The 20,424-nt window shown below is 39.6% G+C and overlaps 1 protein-coding gene across 3 annotated transcripts in view; it reads left to right on the top strand.

The window, feature by feature from the left end:
* Positions 1 to 20,424, top strand: part of BTBD9 (BTB domain containing 9) — a 160,966-nt gene that overhangs the window by 115,719 nt on the left and 24,823 nt on the right. For all 3 annotated transcript variants that reach the window (XM_053382924.1, XM_053382923.1, XM_053382925.1), the window contains exon 10: positions 13,354 to 13,432. In XM_053382924.1, coding sequence (XP_053238899.1) covers positions 13,354 to 13,432 — 79 coding nt within the window. The remainder of the gene's footprint in view (positions 1 to 13,353; positions 13,433 to 20,424) is intronic.

Genomic DNA, 20,424 nt, shown 5'->3' with positions numbered 1-20,424 from the left:
AATCCAGTAGGGCTACCTTTCAGTTTATTGGAGGCGGTGTTCAAATGTGAATGCTGGATGTTAAATGTTATGGTAATTGTAACATTTTATTAAACATCATTTTTAGCAGAAGCTGTCCAAAGAGCAAATGCTAGATAGATTTTTCATTCAAAGTCTGTCCTCAATAATAAATAATCAAATGAAAGCTCTGTGAAATCTTTTAGGCAAGGCCTTGCATTTCATTAAACAGTATTTGTTCTAATTAGGACATTATTTGCACTCTGTTTTACTAACTGCTGTTGTGTAATTTCTGCGGCTTTCCTACCACCATCCACCTGTCTGGCAAAATATAGTAAAACTTACACAATATTAAACTATTGATTCATTCTAGGTAGGTTTTACCAGGACAAATTAAATACATGAATCATAGAAATCAGAGAAGTAAAAGAATTATTAGGTCTTCAACTTTTCCCTGTGGGTTTATTCTGAGATTATTCCTTACAGTATATTTTCTAGAGTTTTATTGTCAGTCCAGTTTCATATGTCTCAGACGATATGGCTTTCACTACTTCCCGTGGGAAACTATTCCATAATTTAAAAGATAGCTGTCATTAGTAGATTTCCCCCCTTCACCTTATTGCAGTTCACTATTTTCCTTTGCATCTCCAGCAGTCGCTCTTCCCTTTTGAATTCACACTCTTGAAATATTGAACTTATAGACATTCATCCTGTTCCCCCCACCAGCTTAACAAATTGAAGGCACTATTTAGTTTTTAATCTTTTCTCATACCTTGGACTCTAAATCATTTTTTCCCCTTTATCCATAGCCTTCCAGTTCAATGTATATCCTTTTTATTGCAGTTCAGAAAATTGTATATTCGAACTACAGCCTCTTCCAAAATGGGGAAAAGTTTCTACGTCGGGGTGTGGTGACATCCTCAAAGTGCTTTCGCATTCACATCTGTTAGGCCTTCCTTCCTCAGCTTAGTGCCAATGCTGGCTGGGGCTGATGGAAGTTGTAGTCTAAAGGACACATCTGTGTAAGGACTGCACATTCACCCCCTACATTCTGTGCCCTCCCATGTATGTATTTCCCTTTCAATGTTAAAACAATTCCATTTAAAATAAAATGAAAATGAAACATATTTAAATAATCTAAAAACCATTTAAAACTATCTAAAACATTTAGAACATCTGGAAACATCTAAAAGCAGACACTCTCACATTTACTAATTTCAGTGTTATCTATAAGCCATCAAAGGCCTGGATAAACAGGAATGCCTTCAAATAATTATATCCACACTTTCTGTTTTCCATGATTAACACAGTTTGAGCCAATTTCAAAACCATTTTGAATTCTCCAAACTAGTTAGTATTCACTATGTGTAATTTTGGTGCCTCACACTGTCTTCACAGGGTTGAGGGGATAGAATGAGCAAGGTGACAATCATTCATGCCCCTTGGAAAGGGGAGTGGGGATAGTTGTATAAGAGAAGGGAGGTTTATTTAGGGACCAAAAGCTTTTTAGTAGCCCCAAGATTTGTTATGTCAGCACATAAACACATAGGTTTGGTGAACATAAGGTGTCGTGTTCATATATTTAACCCAAACATATGTGACATACCACCAGACATACCTGTGTAGGCATAAAAAAGATGTTAAACTAAGGTTGTATGAAGTTATGGGAAGAAATGTTCAGGGCTCTGGTGTAGTCCCAAGAATGCTTGCTTGGGTCACCATTTGTGCCGTTCAGTCTTGATGAAAATTGTATCATAAATTGAGTTCTCGTCTTTCCTAAGTTTAGGTTAACCAGTGCTTGGGTATGAATCATTAACAAACTACTGTGTTACACATTTTGCAAAATTCAGGTGCTTGTTTATCTTTTGACTTGTTTATTTTCCATTTGGAGGCAGTGCTACAATTTACTGCATTCCTTAGTGGTTTGACATATCAATTAGATGCTACCAACAGTAATGGAGGGGCAGTTGCCCTCACTGTGAAGTTTTTATGGCCAGGCTATGGAATAGCACCCCAAGGGAATGTAAAAGAAAGTATTGATAAATAACATGTAGCCTGGCAAAACAACAAAGGAGACTGATTAAAAGGGTGGGGTAGGTCCATCTAAAATGCTGTCAGCTCATTTTGTGGCAGCTATATCTTTTGTTTTAATTGTAGTGGAGATCACTTGGGCTTGATTTATAACAATCTTGTGTTACTTACCCTAGTTGCAGATAAACGAGGAAGAACTCTCCCTAATATTTTTTTTTAAAAAAAATTTTGCTGGCTGCATGAGGAGGAATGAGCAACAAGTTAAGGAAAGACTTAAAAAAAATGGTTCAGTATTTATATTTCTACCTGGCTTATCCTCAAAGGCCAATAGTGTTGTTGTTGGCGGCAGCATTTGTCTGTCTCAAGAGACTATGGAGTGCACTTCCAGAAGTGAAGTGACCTCCCTGGGGTGTGTATATAGAGGTCCTGGTCTGCCCACACGACAAGACTCTGCTCTTGGCCTCGCTGATGTGGTTCAAAGGAAAGCAGAGCAATATGTTTTGCGCCATCTTTGCTGGAAGGAGGCATATAAGGTGCCACCCAGCTTTCTTAGGGATTCCACTCTGGATTTGTGTAGGGTTTACTCCTTAGCCCAGGCATGTCCAAAGCCCATTTCGGGGGCTTAATCTGGCCTGCCTGTGGCAGTTTATATCCTGGGTTAAAATCCTAAAAAAAACCTCAACAAATTCAATCCTAAAAAAAACTTCAACAACTTCAACCCTAAAAAAAGGTCAACAACTATGGTTGGCCCTTTGGTCGGCTCTCATGGCCCTCTTTGAAAAAAATCACTGCCTTAGCCTTTTCCTCTCATGAAGAGATCCCACAAGGCAGCAGAGGTTTAGGAACAGAGTTTACTTTCTCCAAGATCGGCTACCTTCCCAGGTTGACATGCCCCATCTGCCTCTAATAGGGTAATGGCATCAAAATACTGTAATACACGGTGTATTAAAACAGATCACTTTCAGAAGATAACTTGATATGAGCATCATTGAGCCTCTGAAGGAGAGCTGCCATAACTGTTCTGACTTGACATGCACAATGTCATTCTCAGCAGACCACAGATATGGAAACTGGTCAGAGGGTGGGAGGGTACTGCCCCCTCTAAACCTGCAAAATTTGAAACCAGTTACTTAGTCTGAGCAATTAGTTTAGTTTTACCACACAATCCTGTCCATGGAAGTAAGCTCCAGTTTCTTCACAATGGCTTACTCTCAGGAAAGTATCTATAGTATTGCAGCCTTAAGCAACTACTATCTTCTTTAGTTAGATGAGAGAAGGCAGCCTCAGCTTAGACTTTCAAAATAGTGCTATGGTTTGAACTGCACCATGCAGCCCCCAAAACACAATGTGAAGGGCAAGTGTTGCATGAAATTAGATAATTGAGGTGGGGGGCATTTGAGACTCAAGTGAAGCACAAGGTGGATGACTATTTTATATTGCTGTATTTGCATTTGCATATATGCTCAGATAATTGATTTGTTTGAGCTCTTGTGGCAGAAAATGTATTATTTCCAGGGTTACATTATTAAATTCATTTAAGATTTCATACATGTGTTTATGTTTGTGTAAAACCATGGTTTTTCCAAGATGTTCCCAATTTCAAAGGTCCAGGTTATAATTGTAAAATATTTAGTATCAAAAGGTCCTGATATTTGGGTGTATAAATGTTGTTCATTATGAGTTTTGTGTTTACACATTTTTCTCTTTCCTGAATTAATCAAAACACCGTTTTAAAATGGTGTCATCATTATTATTATTACATGAGCAGCTTTATAAAAAATGCCAAGGAAGTCAGTATAGACTTCATTAAATCTTTTATGTTGGATTTTCTGTTGTAATAAATATGCACTATCAGTTCCACGTTTTATTTCTGTTGTAACTCATGTGCCATAAAACTTTGTGGCAGTTTCACACAAAAAAGTATGTTATTGATGATTGTAGGTTCCCTCTTTTTACAAAAATATAAACATTTAGCTTCAAATCCATGTGCAGATTATGAGAGATATCTTATGAGGAGATGGGAGATGCAGGAATTAAAGAGGGAGCGTTTCTGTAAGGGTTTTTCTTCTGTAAGACATTAGCACAACATCTGAGACAAAAGTTAAAGTTACACCTACACAACCTTTGACTCGCTAAACCAAACACTGTTAGGTGCAGTGGCCCAGCATGGGCTCCTGTTTTTCTGCTTGCCTTAGAAGCAAGCCCCTGATGGAGCACAATCTCTGGCTGGTGGTCTTTCTCTCTCTGGCTTGGTGTATTCCATGTTCTGAACAGGTCAGTGTGTCTGGCTGTTAACCAAAAGGTTGGTGGTTCAAGGCCACCTAGGGACAGGATTCATGCATTGCAGGGGGTTGGACTGTATTGCCCTTGGAGTCCCATCTCTACAGTTCTATGATTCCATGAAGGCCTGAAGGAAAAGGGAGCCCAATTTATTTGCCTGCAGTGCTCTCTGCCCAAGCCTCCCTTTTCTGAAAGTCTTTGATTTCCTCCTCATTGCCAGCTGGATCAGATTATTAACCACTTTGGGGCTTTATTGTTCTGATGATGATGCTCTGTTGTTTGCTTATATTAATAGGGTTGTTTTTAATTTTATGTATCCTTGGATTTTGTTCATCATTGGAAAATGTCCTGGGATCACACTGATGTGATGCAGGTCAGTTTACAAAGTGGATAATCATATAAATAAATGCAATGAAATCTAAACTTACCCTTTCCTCCCTCTGTTATCTTCCCCAATGTCAGATTGTAAGTCCTTGGGACAGTGATTGGTTTGTTTTATTTATGTTTTAAAGTTCCATATATTTTAATGATGCTGTATAAAAATACATTAATCAGTACCTGATTGATAGTCAGGAATCTGACATTGAATATTTTTGTCTGTATCTAGCAAGAGTTCAAGTTTCTAAGCAGACATTTCTCATTGAAAACCTTTTAAAACTAGGGCCAGGGTAACATCAAGATCTCAAATGCATAGTAAATGCCTAGGTGAACAGATATCTCAGCTGTGATTATTTAGCTGCCTATTTGTTCTTTCATTTTAAGTAAATTGGTTCCCTATGTTGTTCTGAGTATTTTAAAGAGAAACAGCCGCTTCCATGCATGAATCTGATAGAAATGTATTAAAAATAAATTAGTCCAAGAAAGACTAATTGCTAACTCCTCCGAGAATATATAGGCAGAGATTTTGCTATGCTGGTTTCATTGCCAGAGACGGAAGAAGTAACATTTATTGGAATGCCACAGTTGTTGGCATGTTTAACACTTGGAGTCATTTGGGAACTGAATATTTCTCTTTAGGTTTTTGTTTTTGTTAAGCAACTATCTTAATAATTGATGCATAAGCCAGTCATGTAAGTATAACACCTCTAACAATGTGAGATGCTTGTTCATATTACATTTTCTTCAGAACACTGATTATGCATCTTTAGTTACCTTTATTATCATTTATTATCTTCTGTTCTGTATTTTTAATTAGTACAGGGAGTCATATTAGTTCATTGTCACATCAATAGAATGTATATTTATGCTCCCATTAGATGACATTTTCCAGTTTCTCTTAACAGCTCAAAAGGGAGATCAATATATGTATTCCGGCTGCTTTCCAAAATATATGGTTTGACTGTCATCCAGTGGTGCAGTTAGGTAATTCTATACCCTAAACTTAATGGTCTTACTGCCCTCTCCCTCGTTTTAGTGGAAATGGTTTGGAGCCACATTATTTATGAGTGGAAGGGAAGTGGCAGTTTTCACCAGCTCATCCACCAATTTCCTGTGCCCCCTAAAACCTGCTCCAGAGGTTATGGAATCCTCCAGAACAGTGTTGGGAATTGCCAGTGGGCAGAAGAGGGAATAGCCTCCACTGTATTAGTTGTCTATTTTACAAATGAGTGGAGCCTTTCTGTTCATTGAAAGACAGCTTTGCATCCATCCTTTTTCATATTACTTAAAATGTGGTAATTTCTGTCCCCCAACTCTCCCATATGCTTTTAAGCTGTTACCTTACAGGTGTGTCAATCTAATATAAATAAATAAATTTTAGGAAATCCTAAAAATGGTTTTTTTTAAAAAAATGGACTGATCACGTACGGAGCTCTTGATCTGTAATCAATGAGAACAATAATTAATCCACACATACATCGAAAAGAAAGATTCATTTCAGTATTTTATGTTACATTATTTGTTTATTTATTTAAAAGCCTGATCAAACCCATAAGTTATCCAGTGTCATCTCATCTTCATATTTCCTTAATCAGATTAATTATAGATTAGTACCCAGAAGTGGCTTAGTCATGCTGGCCACATGACCTGGAAGCTGTGTGTGGACAAACACCAGCTCCCTCGGCCTATACAGTGGTACCTCGGATTAAGTACTTAATTCGTTCCAGAGGTTCGTTCTTAACCTGAAACTGTTCTTAACCTGAAGCACCACTTTAGTTAATGGGGCCTCCCGCTGCTGCTGCACGATTTCTGTTCTCATCCTGAAGCAAAGTTCTTAACCCAAGGTAATATTTCTGGGTTAACGGAGTCTGTAACCTAAAGCGTATGTAACCCGAGGTACCACTGTAGAGCGAGATGAGCGCGCAACCCCAGAGTCGTCCGCGACTGGACCTAACGGTCAGGGGTACCTTTACCTTTACATAGAAAATACCAGTCCTTGTCACCAGCTCAACTCCCATGGCATGCCAGGTTAATAATCAAATACACCACAATGAGAATATAATTATGATCCAGTGGAATATAATGAGTATAAATACAATAACTCAGCAATACTATTTTAACTTAATTTGAATGAAGTATAGCAGTTAGTATCTAATTCATATTTATTTATCATAAAGATTATAAATAATGCCTAATTATAAAATTGTAAGTGACAATATCTTGCATGTATCAGTGTTTCATGTTTTAAACTCATGTATCTTCTGTGGCTTTAGTTTTTTTCCAGATGCTGTTCTCATAGGAGGGTTTGTGGATGTACTTCCACTGTCGCTATAGCAGCTGTGATAATGCTCCTCTCCCTCACCATAGCTATAGCACAAATTACATTATTTCAGTTTTCCAGAGCAATTATTCCACCCCCTCCCATGTGAACTCAGAGTTTTGGTTGTTTTCAAATAATCAAGATAAATGTATTATTTTCTTATATGAGAACGAAATTCAGTTCATGAGCTTCTGTTTGTTACTTTGGGAGATAACTTTCTCAAGCATTTATCTAATTTCTGGGATGCTGAATTCTCCACTGTGGCTGCCAACCACTCCTGAGAACTTCCCAACTGCAAGTATTCTCAGTAGTGGTGGGGCAGAATTGGGGAAATGGTAAAAAGCTATTACAGTGGTACCTCGGGTTAAGAACTTAATTCATTCCAGAGGTCCGTTCATAATCTGAAACTGTTCTTAACCTGAAGCACCACTTTAGCTAATGGGGCCTCCTGCTGCCGCTGCACCGCTGGAGCACAATTTCTGTTCTCATCCTGAAGCAAAGTTCTTAACCCGAGATACTATTTCTGGGTTAGCGAAGTCTGTAACCTGAAGCGTATGTAACCTGAAGCATATGTAACCCGGGGTACCATTGTATACAGGAACACTCAGAAAAGCAAGGCCTCTAGCCCTTTCTGCTAGCTGCTAATCCCTTCCTCCACCTGGTTGCCTCACCATTTCAGGTTCGGCAGCTGGCATACAATTTCTAGCACACAGCACACACATCTCCTGCCGCAATCCCTACAGGTTGGTCCACGCTTCTACCTCCTATTTGCCATTTCAGATTTTGTGCATCATCACCTTTTGCCCTCTCATTTTGTTTACCTACTTGCTTCTCTAACTCTCCAAGTAAGATTCCTCACACCACTTCAAGCGATGTGTTGTTTACGTTTGACTCCCTTCTCCTTAACCCCACATGTCTAACTGGCATCTATTTCCTCCCATCGAATTATATGTTATCAACCTTTCTACACCACCCACACATTGCTTCTTTTTCCCCCTTCTCGTGCTATTTCCCCTGATCTCCTGCCCCCTTTAGACTCCTATAGACAACATATAGTTGTCAGTCCAATCCAAATACTGTTTAGGAGCCGGATCTTATTTTTGTAATACATTGTGTATTTGATTGCTTTAAACTCTAGTTTATTGTCTTGTTGCCATGGAAAATCCAGTTTTTTGCCATGGTACACCAAGGACCTAACAGGTAACATTTGATATACATGTGTGTTAACTGTACAGATGTAGACAAAGACATGTTCTAACAATGGTTATTACTTTAAGCATGGAAGAAAAGTAGAACATTATACAGGCATCCCCCCAAAAAATTATGTGTGTTCTATGCACCTGCAGTGCCAGGAAATAAGTGAATGGAATCATACCAGGAAGTGGCAGGAGAGACCTGAAGAGTCCTTGTGGCTGAAGAGGACATCAATGAAGGCGGAGGAAGCCCCAAAGACACTGGAGGTGCAATGGGGTTTTGTTTCGGCTGCTCAGCCTCCCTGCGTAACAGCTGATGTGTGGGATAGCCCAGCAGCAGCAGGTGCTTTCCTGTACATCCTTCATCCTCCTACTGGCCCCAGAGCTTCAACTCTGGTTGAAGGGAGAGTTGAGTTGGGGGGGGGATGGAGAGCAGGACAAAATGAGCATTTAGAGGCTTTTTAGAGGTTGCTCCCCATTTTACACGATTTCAACTCGTGTGTGGGCGCCTGGAACAGAACCCATGTGTAAGTGGGAGGGGGGTGTCTGTAATATAGGCAATTTGTATCCTGAGTAATAATGTCTTTTCCCTTCCCTCTGCCTCCAAAATAAAGGAGCAAGAAGAAGGATGAAAACTTGTCTTTGAATTGACTGTGGGGTGCTCAAAGCTACTGAGTTTCTTAGTGACAGCTGTTGCTGTTGGAAAGATGAAAGTACTTAGCCCAAGAGTCTGTTTATGTGTTTGAGCAGAGAAAGCAATATTCGTCGCAGGAAGCTCTGGAACAGACAGACTCTGAGAATGAGAGAGCGTGAGATAATTATCTAAATTATGTTCAGGCTATTATTGAAGACGAATATAGTTAAAATGTAATTAAATATGACGGGCTCACAGGATGCAAGCATGGCTTTGGAATGCTAATCATCAATTACAGCTCTCCTTGGGGGACTCAGGCAGAATGAGAAAGTTGGGAGGGGATGGCTGAGGTGAGATATGGAGTATTAAATAACACCCCTAGGGCTATAACAAGGCTAATTTCTTTTAAGAGATGAAGCTGTGGCACCAGGGGACTTTGCCGGCCAAGCAGCATGCACTGTTGCCTTTCAGCTTGAGGACCCTCATGCAAGCCTAAGTATAGGCTGCTGGTACCAGGCCTTTTCTTCAAGATGTAAGCCTCAGCTGGAAGTAATGATTATATTCCCCCCCCCATTATAATGCCTGTGTTTTTGTGTATATGTATCAGTGCTATATTTCTTTCTTAGTCTTCCATTCATTTATATCATCTTACTCAGGAGGGCCAATGGTCCTTGCTGAGATTTCTTGGCATTACTAAAAATAAAAAATTACTGCCGCAAGAAAATTGGGTTCGTTTTCTAGCAGTAATTCATGTTGTGATGCTGGAGTGAGAAAAATATGCACTTAACAGCTTCCAGGGGCAATTTCAGCAGAGTACTGTGTGAATGGTAAGCCATGGTAACAAAGCTACTTGTTAGAACCTGTGGAAGTATGTTTGATTTCTCCCCACCCTTAACTTGCTATGTATTTTCCTTGGACCTGTTTCAGGTTATAATAATCTGTTATTATCTATCAGGTTGCTTTTACTAAGTCCAGCAACCATTTCTAATTGTTAATGAATATTCCTGGACCAAAGTAGCACAGAGCAGAAACTCTTAATGTTAGGAGAATGTTCCATCTTTTATTTGTAACATTTCCTGTTGAACTCAATTCATCAGGCCTCACCAGAGCTCACAACTGGTCCCTGAATGTTTGCTGTCAGTCGTCTCAATTTTCCAGTCTCCCAGTTAGAAGTTACAAATCTCCTAGTCCAAAAGTAACATGAATAAATACTTCTAGAGTATGTGCGGGTGTCTTATAGATATTGTGTATAGCAAATACACAATCAATATAATCCCATAGTAAAATTTGCATCCTTGTCCTCAAAATCACAGCCTTGCATTCTTTGCCATGACATATGTAAGATTCAGAAGAAGATTGCAGTGTTCCTGATCATATGGACTCTCCCAAATGATGGAGGCAGTTGTAAGGTCAACTGCAGGAGGCAAACTTCTAAAGGTTATAATTGCGATATTCAGTAAAGATACTCCATTTGATCAAAGCCTCTTAATGTCAGTTGTATCCTTCTGCTGACGCATTCAAGTCTTCACTTAATATGACAGATGACAGCCTTCATTGGTTATTCTCTTCTTGGGGGGAGATCTGCAATGAAAGCTAAAACTCTCTTAGTCAGTGTTCAGAGCCAATGGGCACAGTCTTATTTGTGTCTCAGGGACCCCTGAATTAACTTGGCTTTTTTGTGCAAGCAATGGAAACTAATGCAGGAAAACAAGACTGCGGCAGTAACCGTATCAGAAAAGTCACTTGCAAATTAGGCTTTTTAAATTAGCAGCTGTTTCTACATTTTTTTTGCAGAGAAAATGCCATATTCTCAGATGCTTTTCTAGCAAACCTGCTCAAGTCTTACCTAAAAAAGCAACAAGACTACCAAAATTACTGGATACTGTCTTCTTAAAGCTGGTGTAAATAACTTTAGAATGAGGCAGATTACATTGGGAAGCTGTGCCTTTGTGGAAAGCTCTTCCATTTGTGCAGTGTTTGTTGACCCTTCTACCCATAAAAGCTCAGCTACTTGGGAGGGTTGTGGGACCCTCCAAAGCAGAAAGGGGCACAGCAAAGAGGACTGCAGTAAATAGAGAGGATGGGCAGAAACCAGGTGCTGCTGACTTGTGTGACTGTAAGCGCTTTCTGCTAAGGCAGAGCCATCATTCAATGCAGCCCATAAGAATTGATTTAAATGAGTAAAGAGTGATACTCAACTAATGGAACAAGTTCACCTGGATCAACTAAAACATTATTTAAGCTCTGTAACAGGTCGATACTCCTGCTCAAATTATACAGCAATTGTAATAGACAAGTGTTGTTCTGGTGCTTTCCTTTCTGCTAATTAACAGTATACAAGGCTATTCTAAATGCTTTTGTGATATAATCTGAATTTCTAACTTCTTATCCAGAAGGTCATCTTACCTGGGGGTTTTTTAATCGTTTCTTTTATTCTTTGTTGCTGTAATCTAGTTTGTAAGAAGTCAGTTTGGTGCTTTTTTTAATCTAATGTTCAAGTTGAGTTCAAGAGGGAAAAACACTAATCTGATAAAGCATTAATCCAAAGTAATGAAGGAATACTGTTATATGAAGACATCCAGATTTTATTTCTGTGTCCTGTTTGGTGATAATAAATGGGTCATCAAATTGCCTTGCTTACATATGACCTAAAGATACAGCATAGCGTTAGAAATAATGTGGCCCTTTTATGTGTAAGAAATTACACATGGGAGAGGGGTTGTTATTGGTATTATTTTTTGTATCTTTATTTTTATATATTTTTTAGATTTATGTGGGAAATGTTCAATTTGGTTGTTTACCTTTTGATGAATTTTATTGTTTATGACTACTTTTGTTATGTTTGTAATTATGCACATTTTTTCATGTTGTAAGCTGCATTGAGTATGGTTTTAACTATGGAAAGGTGGCATACAAATAAAATTAATTATTAAAACTAAAGCATACTGTAATCCACTTACAACTACAGTTTTCCTTCCTTCCTTTAAAAACTATACAGAAATCTTAAAGCATTGAGTTATTGGACCAGATAAAAATCCATCTAGTATAGCATCCTGCTTCCTAGCAGCCAGCCAGATGTTTTTGGAGCCTCTCAACATAGGGCCCTGTTTATTATTTTCCACAATGTCCCTCTTCGATGACCAGATACAGTGGAGGACAGCAGGGCTCCTGCCTCTTTGCAGTTATAGAGAAGTGCAGCCTGCTCTGTGGGGTAAGAAAAGGTGCACTTTCTGAAATTGCCTCTGCTGTACAAGTATTAGAGAAGCAAAACTCCATGTCCTCCTTTGAATCTGGTAGTTTGTTTCTTTTCTTTTATTGTTTTGTAAGTTAAAGAACTACAAAAAGGAAAGTGGTTGTGGTACTGGTTCAACTGAGGTCAAGCGCTTCTCACTTGTGTCCCAGCCTACTAGTTGCAGAATAATGTCACATAGCATGAAGTGATGCTATATTACTCAATTTTTAAACTGTTCTAAGGGTTTTACCTTTTTCTCCTTTTTGTAATTTATTTATTTATGGTTGTAAGTCTCCTTGAACATTCCCATATAAAGGTGACTCAGACACTGAATAAATTAAAAAGCATACTGAAGTATCAATATGTAAGCATGTAATTAAATCACTATTGGAAGGGAACTGCCCTAATTGCTTTGTTTTTCTCTCTCAAACAATTTTCTTTCGTCTGTCCTGATAAGCACATAAAGAGAGCCCTGCTGGATCAGGCCACAGACCATTTAGTCCAACAACCTGTTTTCACAGTGGCCAACAAGCTCAGAAGCAACAGCACTTTCCCCATTTGTGTTTCCTAGCAACTGGCATTAAGAGGCATACTGTATCTGGCAATAGAGGTGGAGCACAGCAACTGCTAGCCCTATCCTCTATAAATTTGTCTAGTCTTCTCTTTGTTGGCATCATTGCATCTTGTGGGAGCACATTCCGTAGTCTGACTATGCACTGAAATCCTAACCTCACTTGCCTAGGAGTCTTCTTCTTTGGCAATCACTCGTATCTGACTAAGATTGTCTTCCATGAACAATGTGTCTGTAAGTGACTGTGGAGGCCAATTCTGGATCCACACATCCTTCTATAGTGGGGAAATAGGTTTCTGGGTGGGAGTTGTTCACGGTGAGGATTTGCCAAACATGCCTTCTTCTTAGCTCGTTTTCCCCTTTCGTCCTGAGTTCATGCTTCTTCAAAGTCCATGACACCTTTGGTAGAGGCTATTCTCCAAGTGGAGCGCCCTCAGGCCAATGTTTCCCAATTAACCATGCTTACACTGCATATTTATTTAGATTTGCCTTGAAAGTGTCTTTAAACCTCTTTTGTTGTCCACTGGCATTTTGCTTTCCATTCTTAAGTTGGGAATAGAGTAGTTGCTTTGGAAGACGATAATCAGGCATCTGAACAACATGACCAGTCCTAAGAGTAAGCCCCACTGAATTCAGTAGGGTACGTAGTAAACAAAGTTATGATTGTGCTGTTAGTGTGATTGTTAATTTTCTTTGTCCTTCTGATTTCTCTTGCAGATCTTGGCAAGTAATAACTTTTGACAGACAAGCAGCATCTTTTATCAGAATTGTTGGAACTCACAACACAGCTAATGAGGTAACATAATAGATGAAGGTCTGCTCTATGATTGATGCTAAGATAATGTATAACATGTCACCCAGTTTTCCGTATTCAAGGCTGCCAAAGGTTAACGTTGTTCTTTTGTTGGGATAGCTTCGTAAAGATGACAGAATACGTCCTCTAACTCACTAAATGAGGAATTTATTGGTGTCCATAACTGTTTCTTTCAAGTCATGTGTTTAAATTTATCATTACCGTGTTACAGTGGCCTTCACTAGTGCATTGTTGAGTGCCGCTTGAGGATACAGTTAGAACTTTGTGCACCTTTCTAAAAATGATCACATGATGCTAATGCACTGCAGTTGGTCCATAAATGAGGAAAACACAATTAGTCCTTATTTTCTCTAAAAGTGTGTGTGTGTGTGTATGAGACACTAGTTTAACCTACAGTGTTGAATACAAAGATAGCCAGTTAGTGGTTCCTTTAGAGCAGGGGTGCACCACCTGTGGCCCTCCAGATGTCTCTGAACTACAACTCCCATCAGCCCCAACCAGCATAGCCGGTGATCAGGGATGATGGGAGGTATAGTCCAACAACACCTGGAGGGCCGCAGGTTGTGCACCCCTGCTTTAGAGTGCGGCAGGCAGGGGTAGCTTATTTATTTATTAACTTAGAGTGCAGTCCAAATCCTGATTGCCAGCCAGTGGGGATGTATGAAGTGGTGATGTTCCCTCTGCAACTGCCACTACTGAAAAGGCCCTCTCCCTGCTGTTTATTTAGCTCATTTCATTTGGTGGAAGCACTCACGGAACGGCTTCTGAAGAAGATCTTAAGATTCAGGTAGATGCCTAGAATAAAGTGAGAGGTGGTTATCCGAAGTTATCCAGTGAGGTTTTTGGCTAAGTTAGGATTTGTGCTTTGATCTACTTGGTCATTTGATATAGTCCAGCTATCACATTGCACTGGCTCTACTAATCGATTAGTAGGAGTTACCTGAAACTATGGTGAATGCAAAAGTTGCTCAGGAGAGTAAATATTTCCTATATCCTTGCATTATATTCTCTTCGTGACATGTTCCTATTTTCTAACCTTTTTTTTTTTTACACTTCTTGGCTGTGGGTGATCTTTTAATCTTTCTTTTGTCCTGCTGGTACCACTAAAGGACAAGTATTTGCATTTTGTTGCTCATATTCATTTCATCAGCTATCTAAGCAATTGGGCATACATATCTTTGTAGGACTGCATCCCTTGAGTAGGATGGTTGTTTTTTCCTGTTGCATCAGTTGTTACTTATTTGCAGCCAGGGTTTGACTTAAACGTAAGAGGCACTTAGGGAACACAAGGCCCAGTGCTTGCCATCCTATTTTCACTTCTAAGCCTACAGACACCAATATCAGCATACACCCTAGGCGAAGAATAAGAGAGAGAAAGCAAAAAACTGAAATGAAGCTGTGGTCTCAAGAGCCTGGCGAAGAAATGTATAAAACTGCTTTTTTATTTTAAAAAATCTGGTCATGTTGCTGAGTTTTCTTGGAGATTAGAGCCAAGTTCTTGATGTAGGTTAGCATATTTATATCCCTGTCAGTCACATTAGAAGATCTTTTTACTGAAAGAGAGCTGATATATTTTAATCTTGTAAAAAGTGAATCATGTCATTTCACAGAATAAATAATAGCTCCATTAAAATAGAAGCCACAAATGCAGGTAGGTAAATTATTCATCCCTTTAAACTGTATGTGTTGAGTCTCACCCACCCCAGCCCGCACCCGCCTGCCACCAGAGAACCAAGGCAGCACTTTAACCTGTTAGAAGCTTAAATGTGGGCAGATTAATGTCTCTAAAGCCACAGATATTACATGCTCCTGCATACATATTTCATACAATGGGAAATTATAAATAAGTCCATAAATTAAACTTGGTGATGGCCTTGGATGGTATTAACCATTCATTGTCTGATTCTCAACCAGAATCTATGCTGTTTCCTGGGCTAAAGTAATAAACTTGTTACAGATTCAAAGGTATACATTTTTTAACCTGATCAGTGCTCACTGCTGCCACAAGGTTTATTCAGTACCAAGGATGCTTCACAAAATGCTTATTCTGGGATGTTTTTCCTTTGCGCCCCTCCCCCCCATACTTGATTTAGCTAAAAACAATGTCTGCCTGTATTTACAGTTTGTAGTAATTAGGATCATAGTAAACCAGAATAGTGTTCCATTTTGAGTTCAGCCTGTCGCCAGCAGTGATCATTATCAAATGCTTGAGTGAATATGCAACTAAATGCATAGTAGACAATTACAGGATAGCCCGCTGCTAGGGAAAGTGCTCTCATAATCTGCTATTAGTGGTGAAATTAAGCCCTAATGGCCTTTTGAGTGATACGATGATATTCTCAGTGTTTCAAAAGTGCAATGATACCCATGTAATATTTTGAAACATTTTTCATGCAAAGTTCCGCAAATAACACACTGCTCTCTTGTTCTAGATGAAATCGTAGGCTTACTTTTTAACCATTACATCTATGCCATGGGAGGCATGTAGGTACACCCCATGCTGAAGCTGTACCATTTAAAGGTCTACAACCTCCCTGTAGGTAGTGTCAAAGGTGCAGGCCTTAGACACAAAGTAGTCTGTGGGCAGAATCCAGAGTCTATGATTACATGTTAAAGATATGCATGATTGGCTCTGCCCATCTTATTTATGAACTGTGGAATGAATCCATGGGGAAAGTGGTTCCCAGGACCTGACTACGTGACATGGTAACATTTAACATGTGCCAGGCCCAAGAGGGAAAGGGGAACTTAAGAGCTCTATTGAGTCAAACCAAAGGTCTAATTAGTCCAGTATTTTGCCTAAGCTAAGGGAAGTCCACAGGTAGAGGCTTTTACTTAACTTGTGCTTTAGTCTTATTTTATACAGGCTGGTTTGTATTAGGTCTTGTATTTCAGAGGCCCTTATTAAAGTACTGACTGTCCTCCATAGAAGGCACTACCGCAAATTTAAATGCTAGCTACGGGACCGCCTCTCCTGGTATGCCCCACAGAGAAACTTACGGTCTTCAAATAAAAATATCTTGAAGGTCCCAGGCCACAGAGAAGTTAGGCTGGCCTCAACTAGAGCCAGGGCTTTTTCGGCTGTGGCTCCGACCTGGTGGAACACTCTGTCACAAGAGACTAGGGCCCTGCGGGACTTGACATCTTTCCGCAGGGCCTGCAAGACAGAGCTGTTCCGCCAGGCCTTTGGCCAGGGCACAGCCTGACTCCCTCCCTCGGCAATCTTCGCGGAGCTCTGGCCCAATAGTGGCCAGTGGCTTGAATTTAATTAATTTTATAATGAATGATTTTAGAGTGTTGTTTGTGTTGTACTTTTGTATTGTTTTATTGTTGTTAGCCGCCCTGAGCCCAGCTTCGGCTGGGGAGGGCGGGATATAAATAAAATTTATTATTATTATTATTATTATTATTATTATTATTATTATTATTGCAACTATGATTTAAGGTGGGGCATGATCCTTAGTCAGCCCAAATCTTGTGATGGAAAGAAGTACAGTGGTCCCTGGGGTTAAGTACTTAATTCGTTCTGGAGGTCCGTTCTTAACCTGAAACTGTTCTTAACCTGAAGCACCACTTTAGCTAATGGGGCCTCCTGCTGCCGCCCTGCCGCCGGAGCACAATTTCTGTTCTCATCCTGAAGCAAAGTTCTTAACCCGAGTTAATATTTCTGGGTTAGCAGAGTCTGTAACCTGAAGTGTCTGTAACCTGAAGCATATGTAACCCGAGGTACCACTGTATGCCAGTTATGCAGCTCAGGGCAGAAACAGGCATCATGAGGTTGCTATTCAAAAGCATATCAACTGGGACTTCCCATGTACCCATAGCGTGATATCTGTAAGCTCTGGCTATGCATCTATTACATTCCTTTCTTTCCCAAAGTTGTGGGTGTTATACTTGCTCTTCTAATCTCACCTGTGTCCAATGTTTTCAGACAACATTCTCTTCGCTCTGCTAGAGCCACTAGAGTTAATGGGGTATTTTAAAGTATCTGCTGCACAGCGAGGAGTCATCAGTTAGCGCATTAGTATTGGCATAATACCCCAACTTTAACTTTTGTAACACTGTGCCAGCTCTTTGCCAAGTTGCCCCAAACTTAGAGGAGCAGTTTAAATTAAATGAGGAGTTTCTGCGCAATAATGAACTTTACCATTCAGTATCACTTGTTTTCCCTCTCAGAAATCAACTCCATCTTTATTTAACATGGGGAGCAACTAGAGGCTGTTAAAGTAAGGATTCATACATTCAGCACACTTGATGCAAGCAACCAGATTCATTCCTACCAGTAGCTGTCCCAGCATTCTGTGGTATTTCTGAATGTTCTAGGGATGCATTTGGACACATTTTCCATCCTGTTATTTCAGAACTGCAAGAATACATATGATGGGTAGAGGAAGCAGGGTTGGTTTATTTGTTTTTTGTGTCCTCTGTCTTCACCATGCAATAGTTTGTGTGGATTGACTTTGTAGTGCCAATCATATTTGAAGAAGTGCTAATTGCTAGCCGTTAACAAGCTTCTGTTTCTTCATATTTTTCCTCTCTGTCTAATAGTAGTCTGGTTGCCACCTGTCTTTTTGAATAAGGTATCTCAAAGGCTAATTAAAAAAAATCCTGGATCCTATTTAATTATAGCTATTAACTGTGCATTTCTGCTTTCCAAAAAGTTTGACAATGTTTGTGGAATATTAATCATTTCCTGTTCCTCTGGTGTTTTAGCTCTTTATCCAGTGTGACTCTGAAATTTTTGTTAGTCTTTGGATGTTTTGATTTCTTGATCACTTGCTCAGCATGATTTTGATTTCCTTCAGCATTTTATCAGCCTCCTTTGGGAGAGGTCTGTCTACTTCTACCATCTGCCTCTCATCTTTCTTTGTGAATGGTGAAATAAAGAATGCATTATGTTTTTAGCGATATTTTATGGTGCTTATAAAAATCCCCTCATGCTACCTTTTCAAGCTAATGCTGCCTTCTGTAGTAGCCTCTACTTCCTTAACTGTTTTAAAACTAGTTTTCATTACTTTTCTTAACTGCTTACAAAGTGTTCCTTTTCTTCACCATCTGTGCTTTATCCCTCTCATCTAATCTTTGTCATGCTTGGTGATGGCATCTCACCTGTACATTTCCTTTTGGATTCTGTATAACACAGAGTGTAGATTGTTCCATTCTTATTTTGCTTGTCACATGTACCACTTAGCGCATCTAATCTTTACCTTCTTTTGTTTCTGTTTGATTTCCCTCGCAGTTTTCTAAAATGTTACTTGCATCCTCTAATTAAGCTAAAACCCATCTTGTTCTCCTGATCTACTTCAACCAAAATCTATGTTAATAACACACACACCAAAGCAGCACGTATTTCCCATTTTCTTCCGTGTCTGAGGGCTTAATCTAGTAATACCTTAACAGTCATTTTCCTTTTTTGCTGTCAGTCCCCAGGTGAAGGCATATGGGGACACGCAAACATACAGTCCTTCAGTGAAGATATTTAAACTGAAATGGTTACTTCCATGGAAATGGATAGCGAAGGCATTCTCTTCACGGAAGCTCTATACGGACACCTCTATCCTGCACCCAAAATAGATCTCCAGATCATTTTACATATTTGAAAACATTTGCTTGGTATTGTTCTTTTTGTAGTTCTACCTGGTGACTTCAGTTATAGTTATAGTTTGTCGCACTGTCTCTTACTACCCTGACTTGGCAGCACATGTGTTCCGATTTTCTTATTCTGGTACTTTGTCCTTGTATGATTCTATTTTATTGTGTATATGACACATAGCCTTTATTACTTTGGGAAGCATTTAATGGAAGATGCTGTTTGGGACAATAATAACAGTGAGTGTAATGATGCGATAACATAACAGAGCCACTCAGATTTGACTTCTGATATCAGGAGTGTACTCAATTACATTGCCTTCCCCGGAAAGTAATGTATTCTTGTCAATTGATCCAGTAACTAAATTAAGGGGTTGGTTTTGGGGCTGTTCTGGTGTTTTGTTTTGTGTCCCCCCCCCAAAAAAAAAATGTGTTGCTGATCATGGCAACTGAAAAAATGGCAACAGCTGTTGCTTTGGGGGGGGGGGATGAATAGTACAAATAATTGCAGTATTTTGAGAAGTGTCTTTAACCAAAGCATCTCCACCTCCACTGAAGGAGCGTCTCCACCCCCATTGTTCTACCTGGACACTGAGGTCCAGTGCCGAAGGCCTTCTGGCGGTTCCCTCACTGCAAGAAGCCAAGTTAGAGGGAACCAGGCACAGGGCATTCTCAGTAGTGGTACCCGCCCTGTGGAACGCCCTCTCACCAGATGTCAAAGAGAACAACAACTACCAGACTTTAAGAAGACATCTGAAGGCAGCCCTGTTTAGGGAAACTTTTAATGTTTGATGTATTACAGTATTTTAATATTTTGTTGGAAGCCGCCCAGAGTGGCTGGGGAAGCCCAGCCAGATGGGCGGGGTAATAATAATAATAATAATAATAATAATAATAATAATAATAATAATAATAATTAATTTATTATTTATCACAGCAACACATGTGCAAATGTGGAAATCACCCTGACAATTGCAGGAAAAGCTGTCATATAAATATAGACAGATCTCTCCAAGAAAATAGTGAAGGGACAGCTGAGAATCCTTTAGAAAGCAAACAAGAGGGGACTTCTGGTGCGGGAAAATGGGGATCACCATTAAAATGATGATTGCCTGCTGAACAGGGAACCGTTTGCGACGTTGCCATTACATTGCCACCGCTGTGTTAGGGAGAGTAGGCTACACAAACTTCTCTCCCTGAGATCGCTGACATCTCCCTCAAATAACAGAGACACATGAGCCTGTCTCTGTTGCTGCCGTGTTTTGAAGCACCCTCAGGTCTACACTGTTGTATTTTTTGCATTTTTATTTCTCTTCTTCGTTAAAGATTGAATTGACCCCCGAGTTTGACCTTTGATCCTTTTTAGATTATAAATATACCATTGT

The sequence above is a fragment of the Podarcis raffonei genome, chromosome 3 (genome assembly GCF_027172205.1).
Source record: "Podarcis raffonei isolate rPodRaf1 chromosome 3, rPodRaf1.pri, whole genome shotgun sequence".
NCBI lineage: Eukaryota > Metazoa > Chordata > Lepidosauria > Squamata > Lacertidae > Podarcis > Podarcis raffonei.
This window is presented reverse-complemented; position numbering and strand designations above follow the sequence as displayed.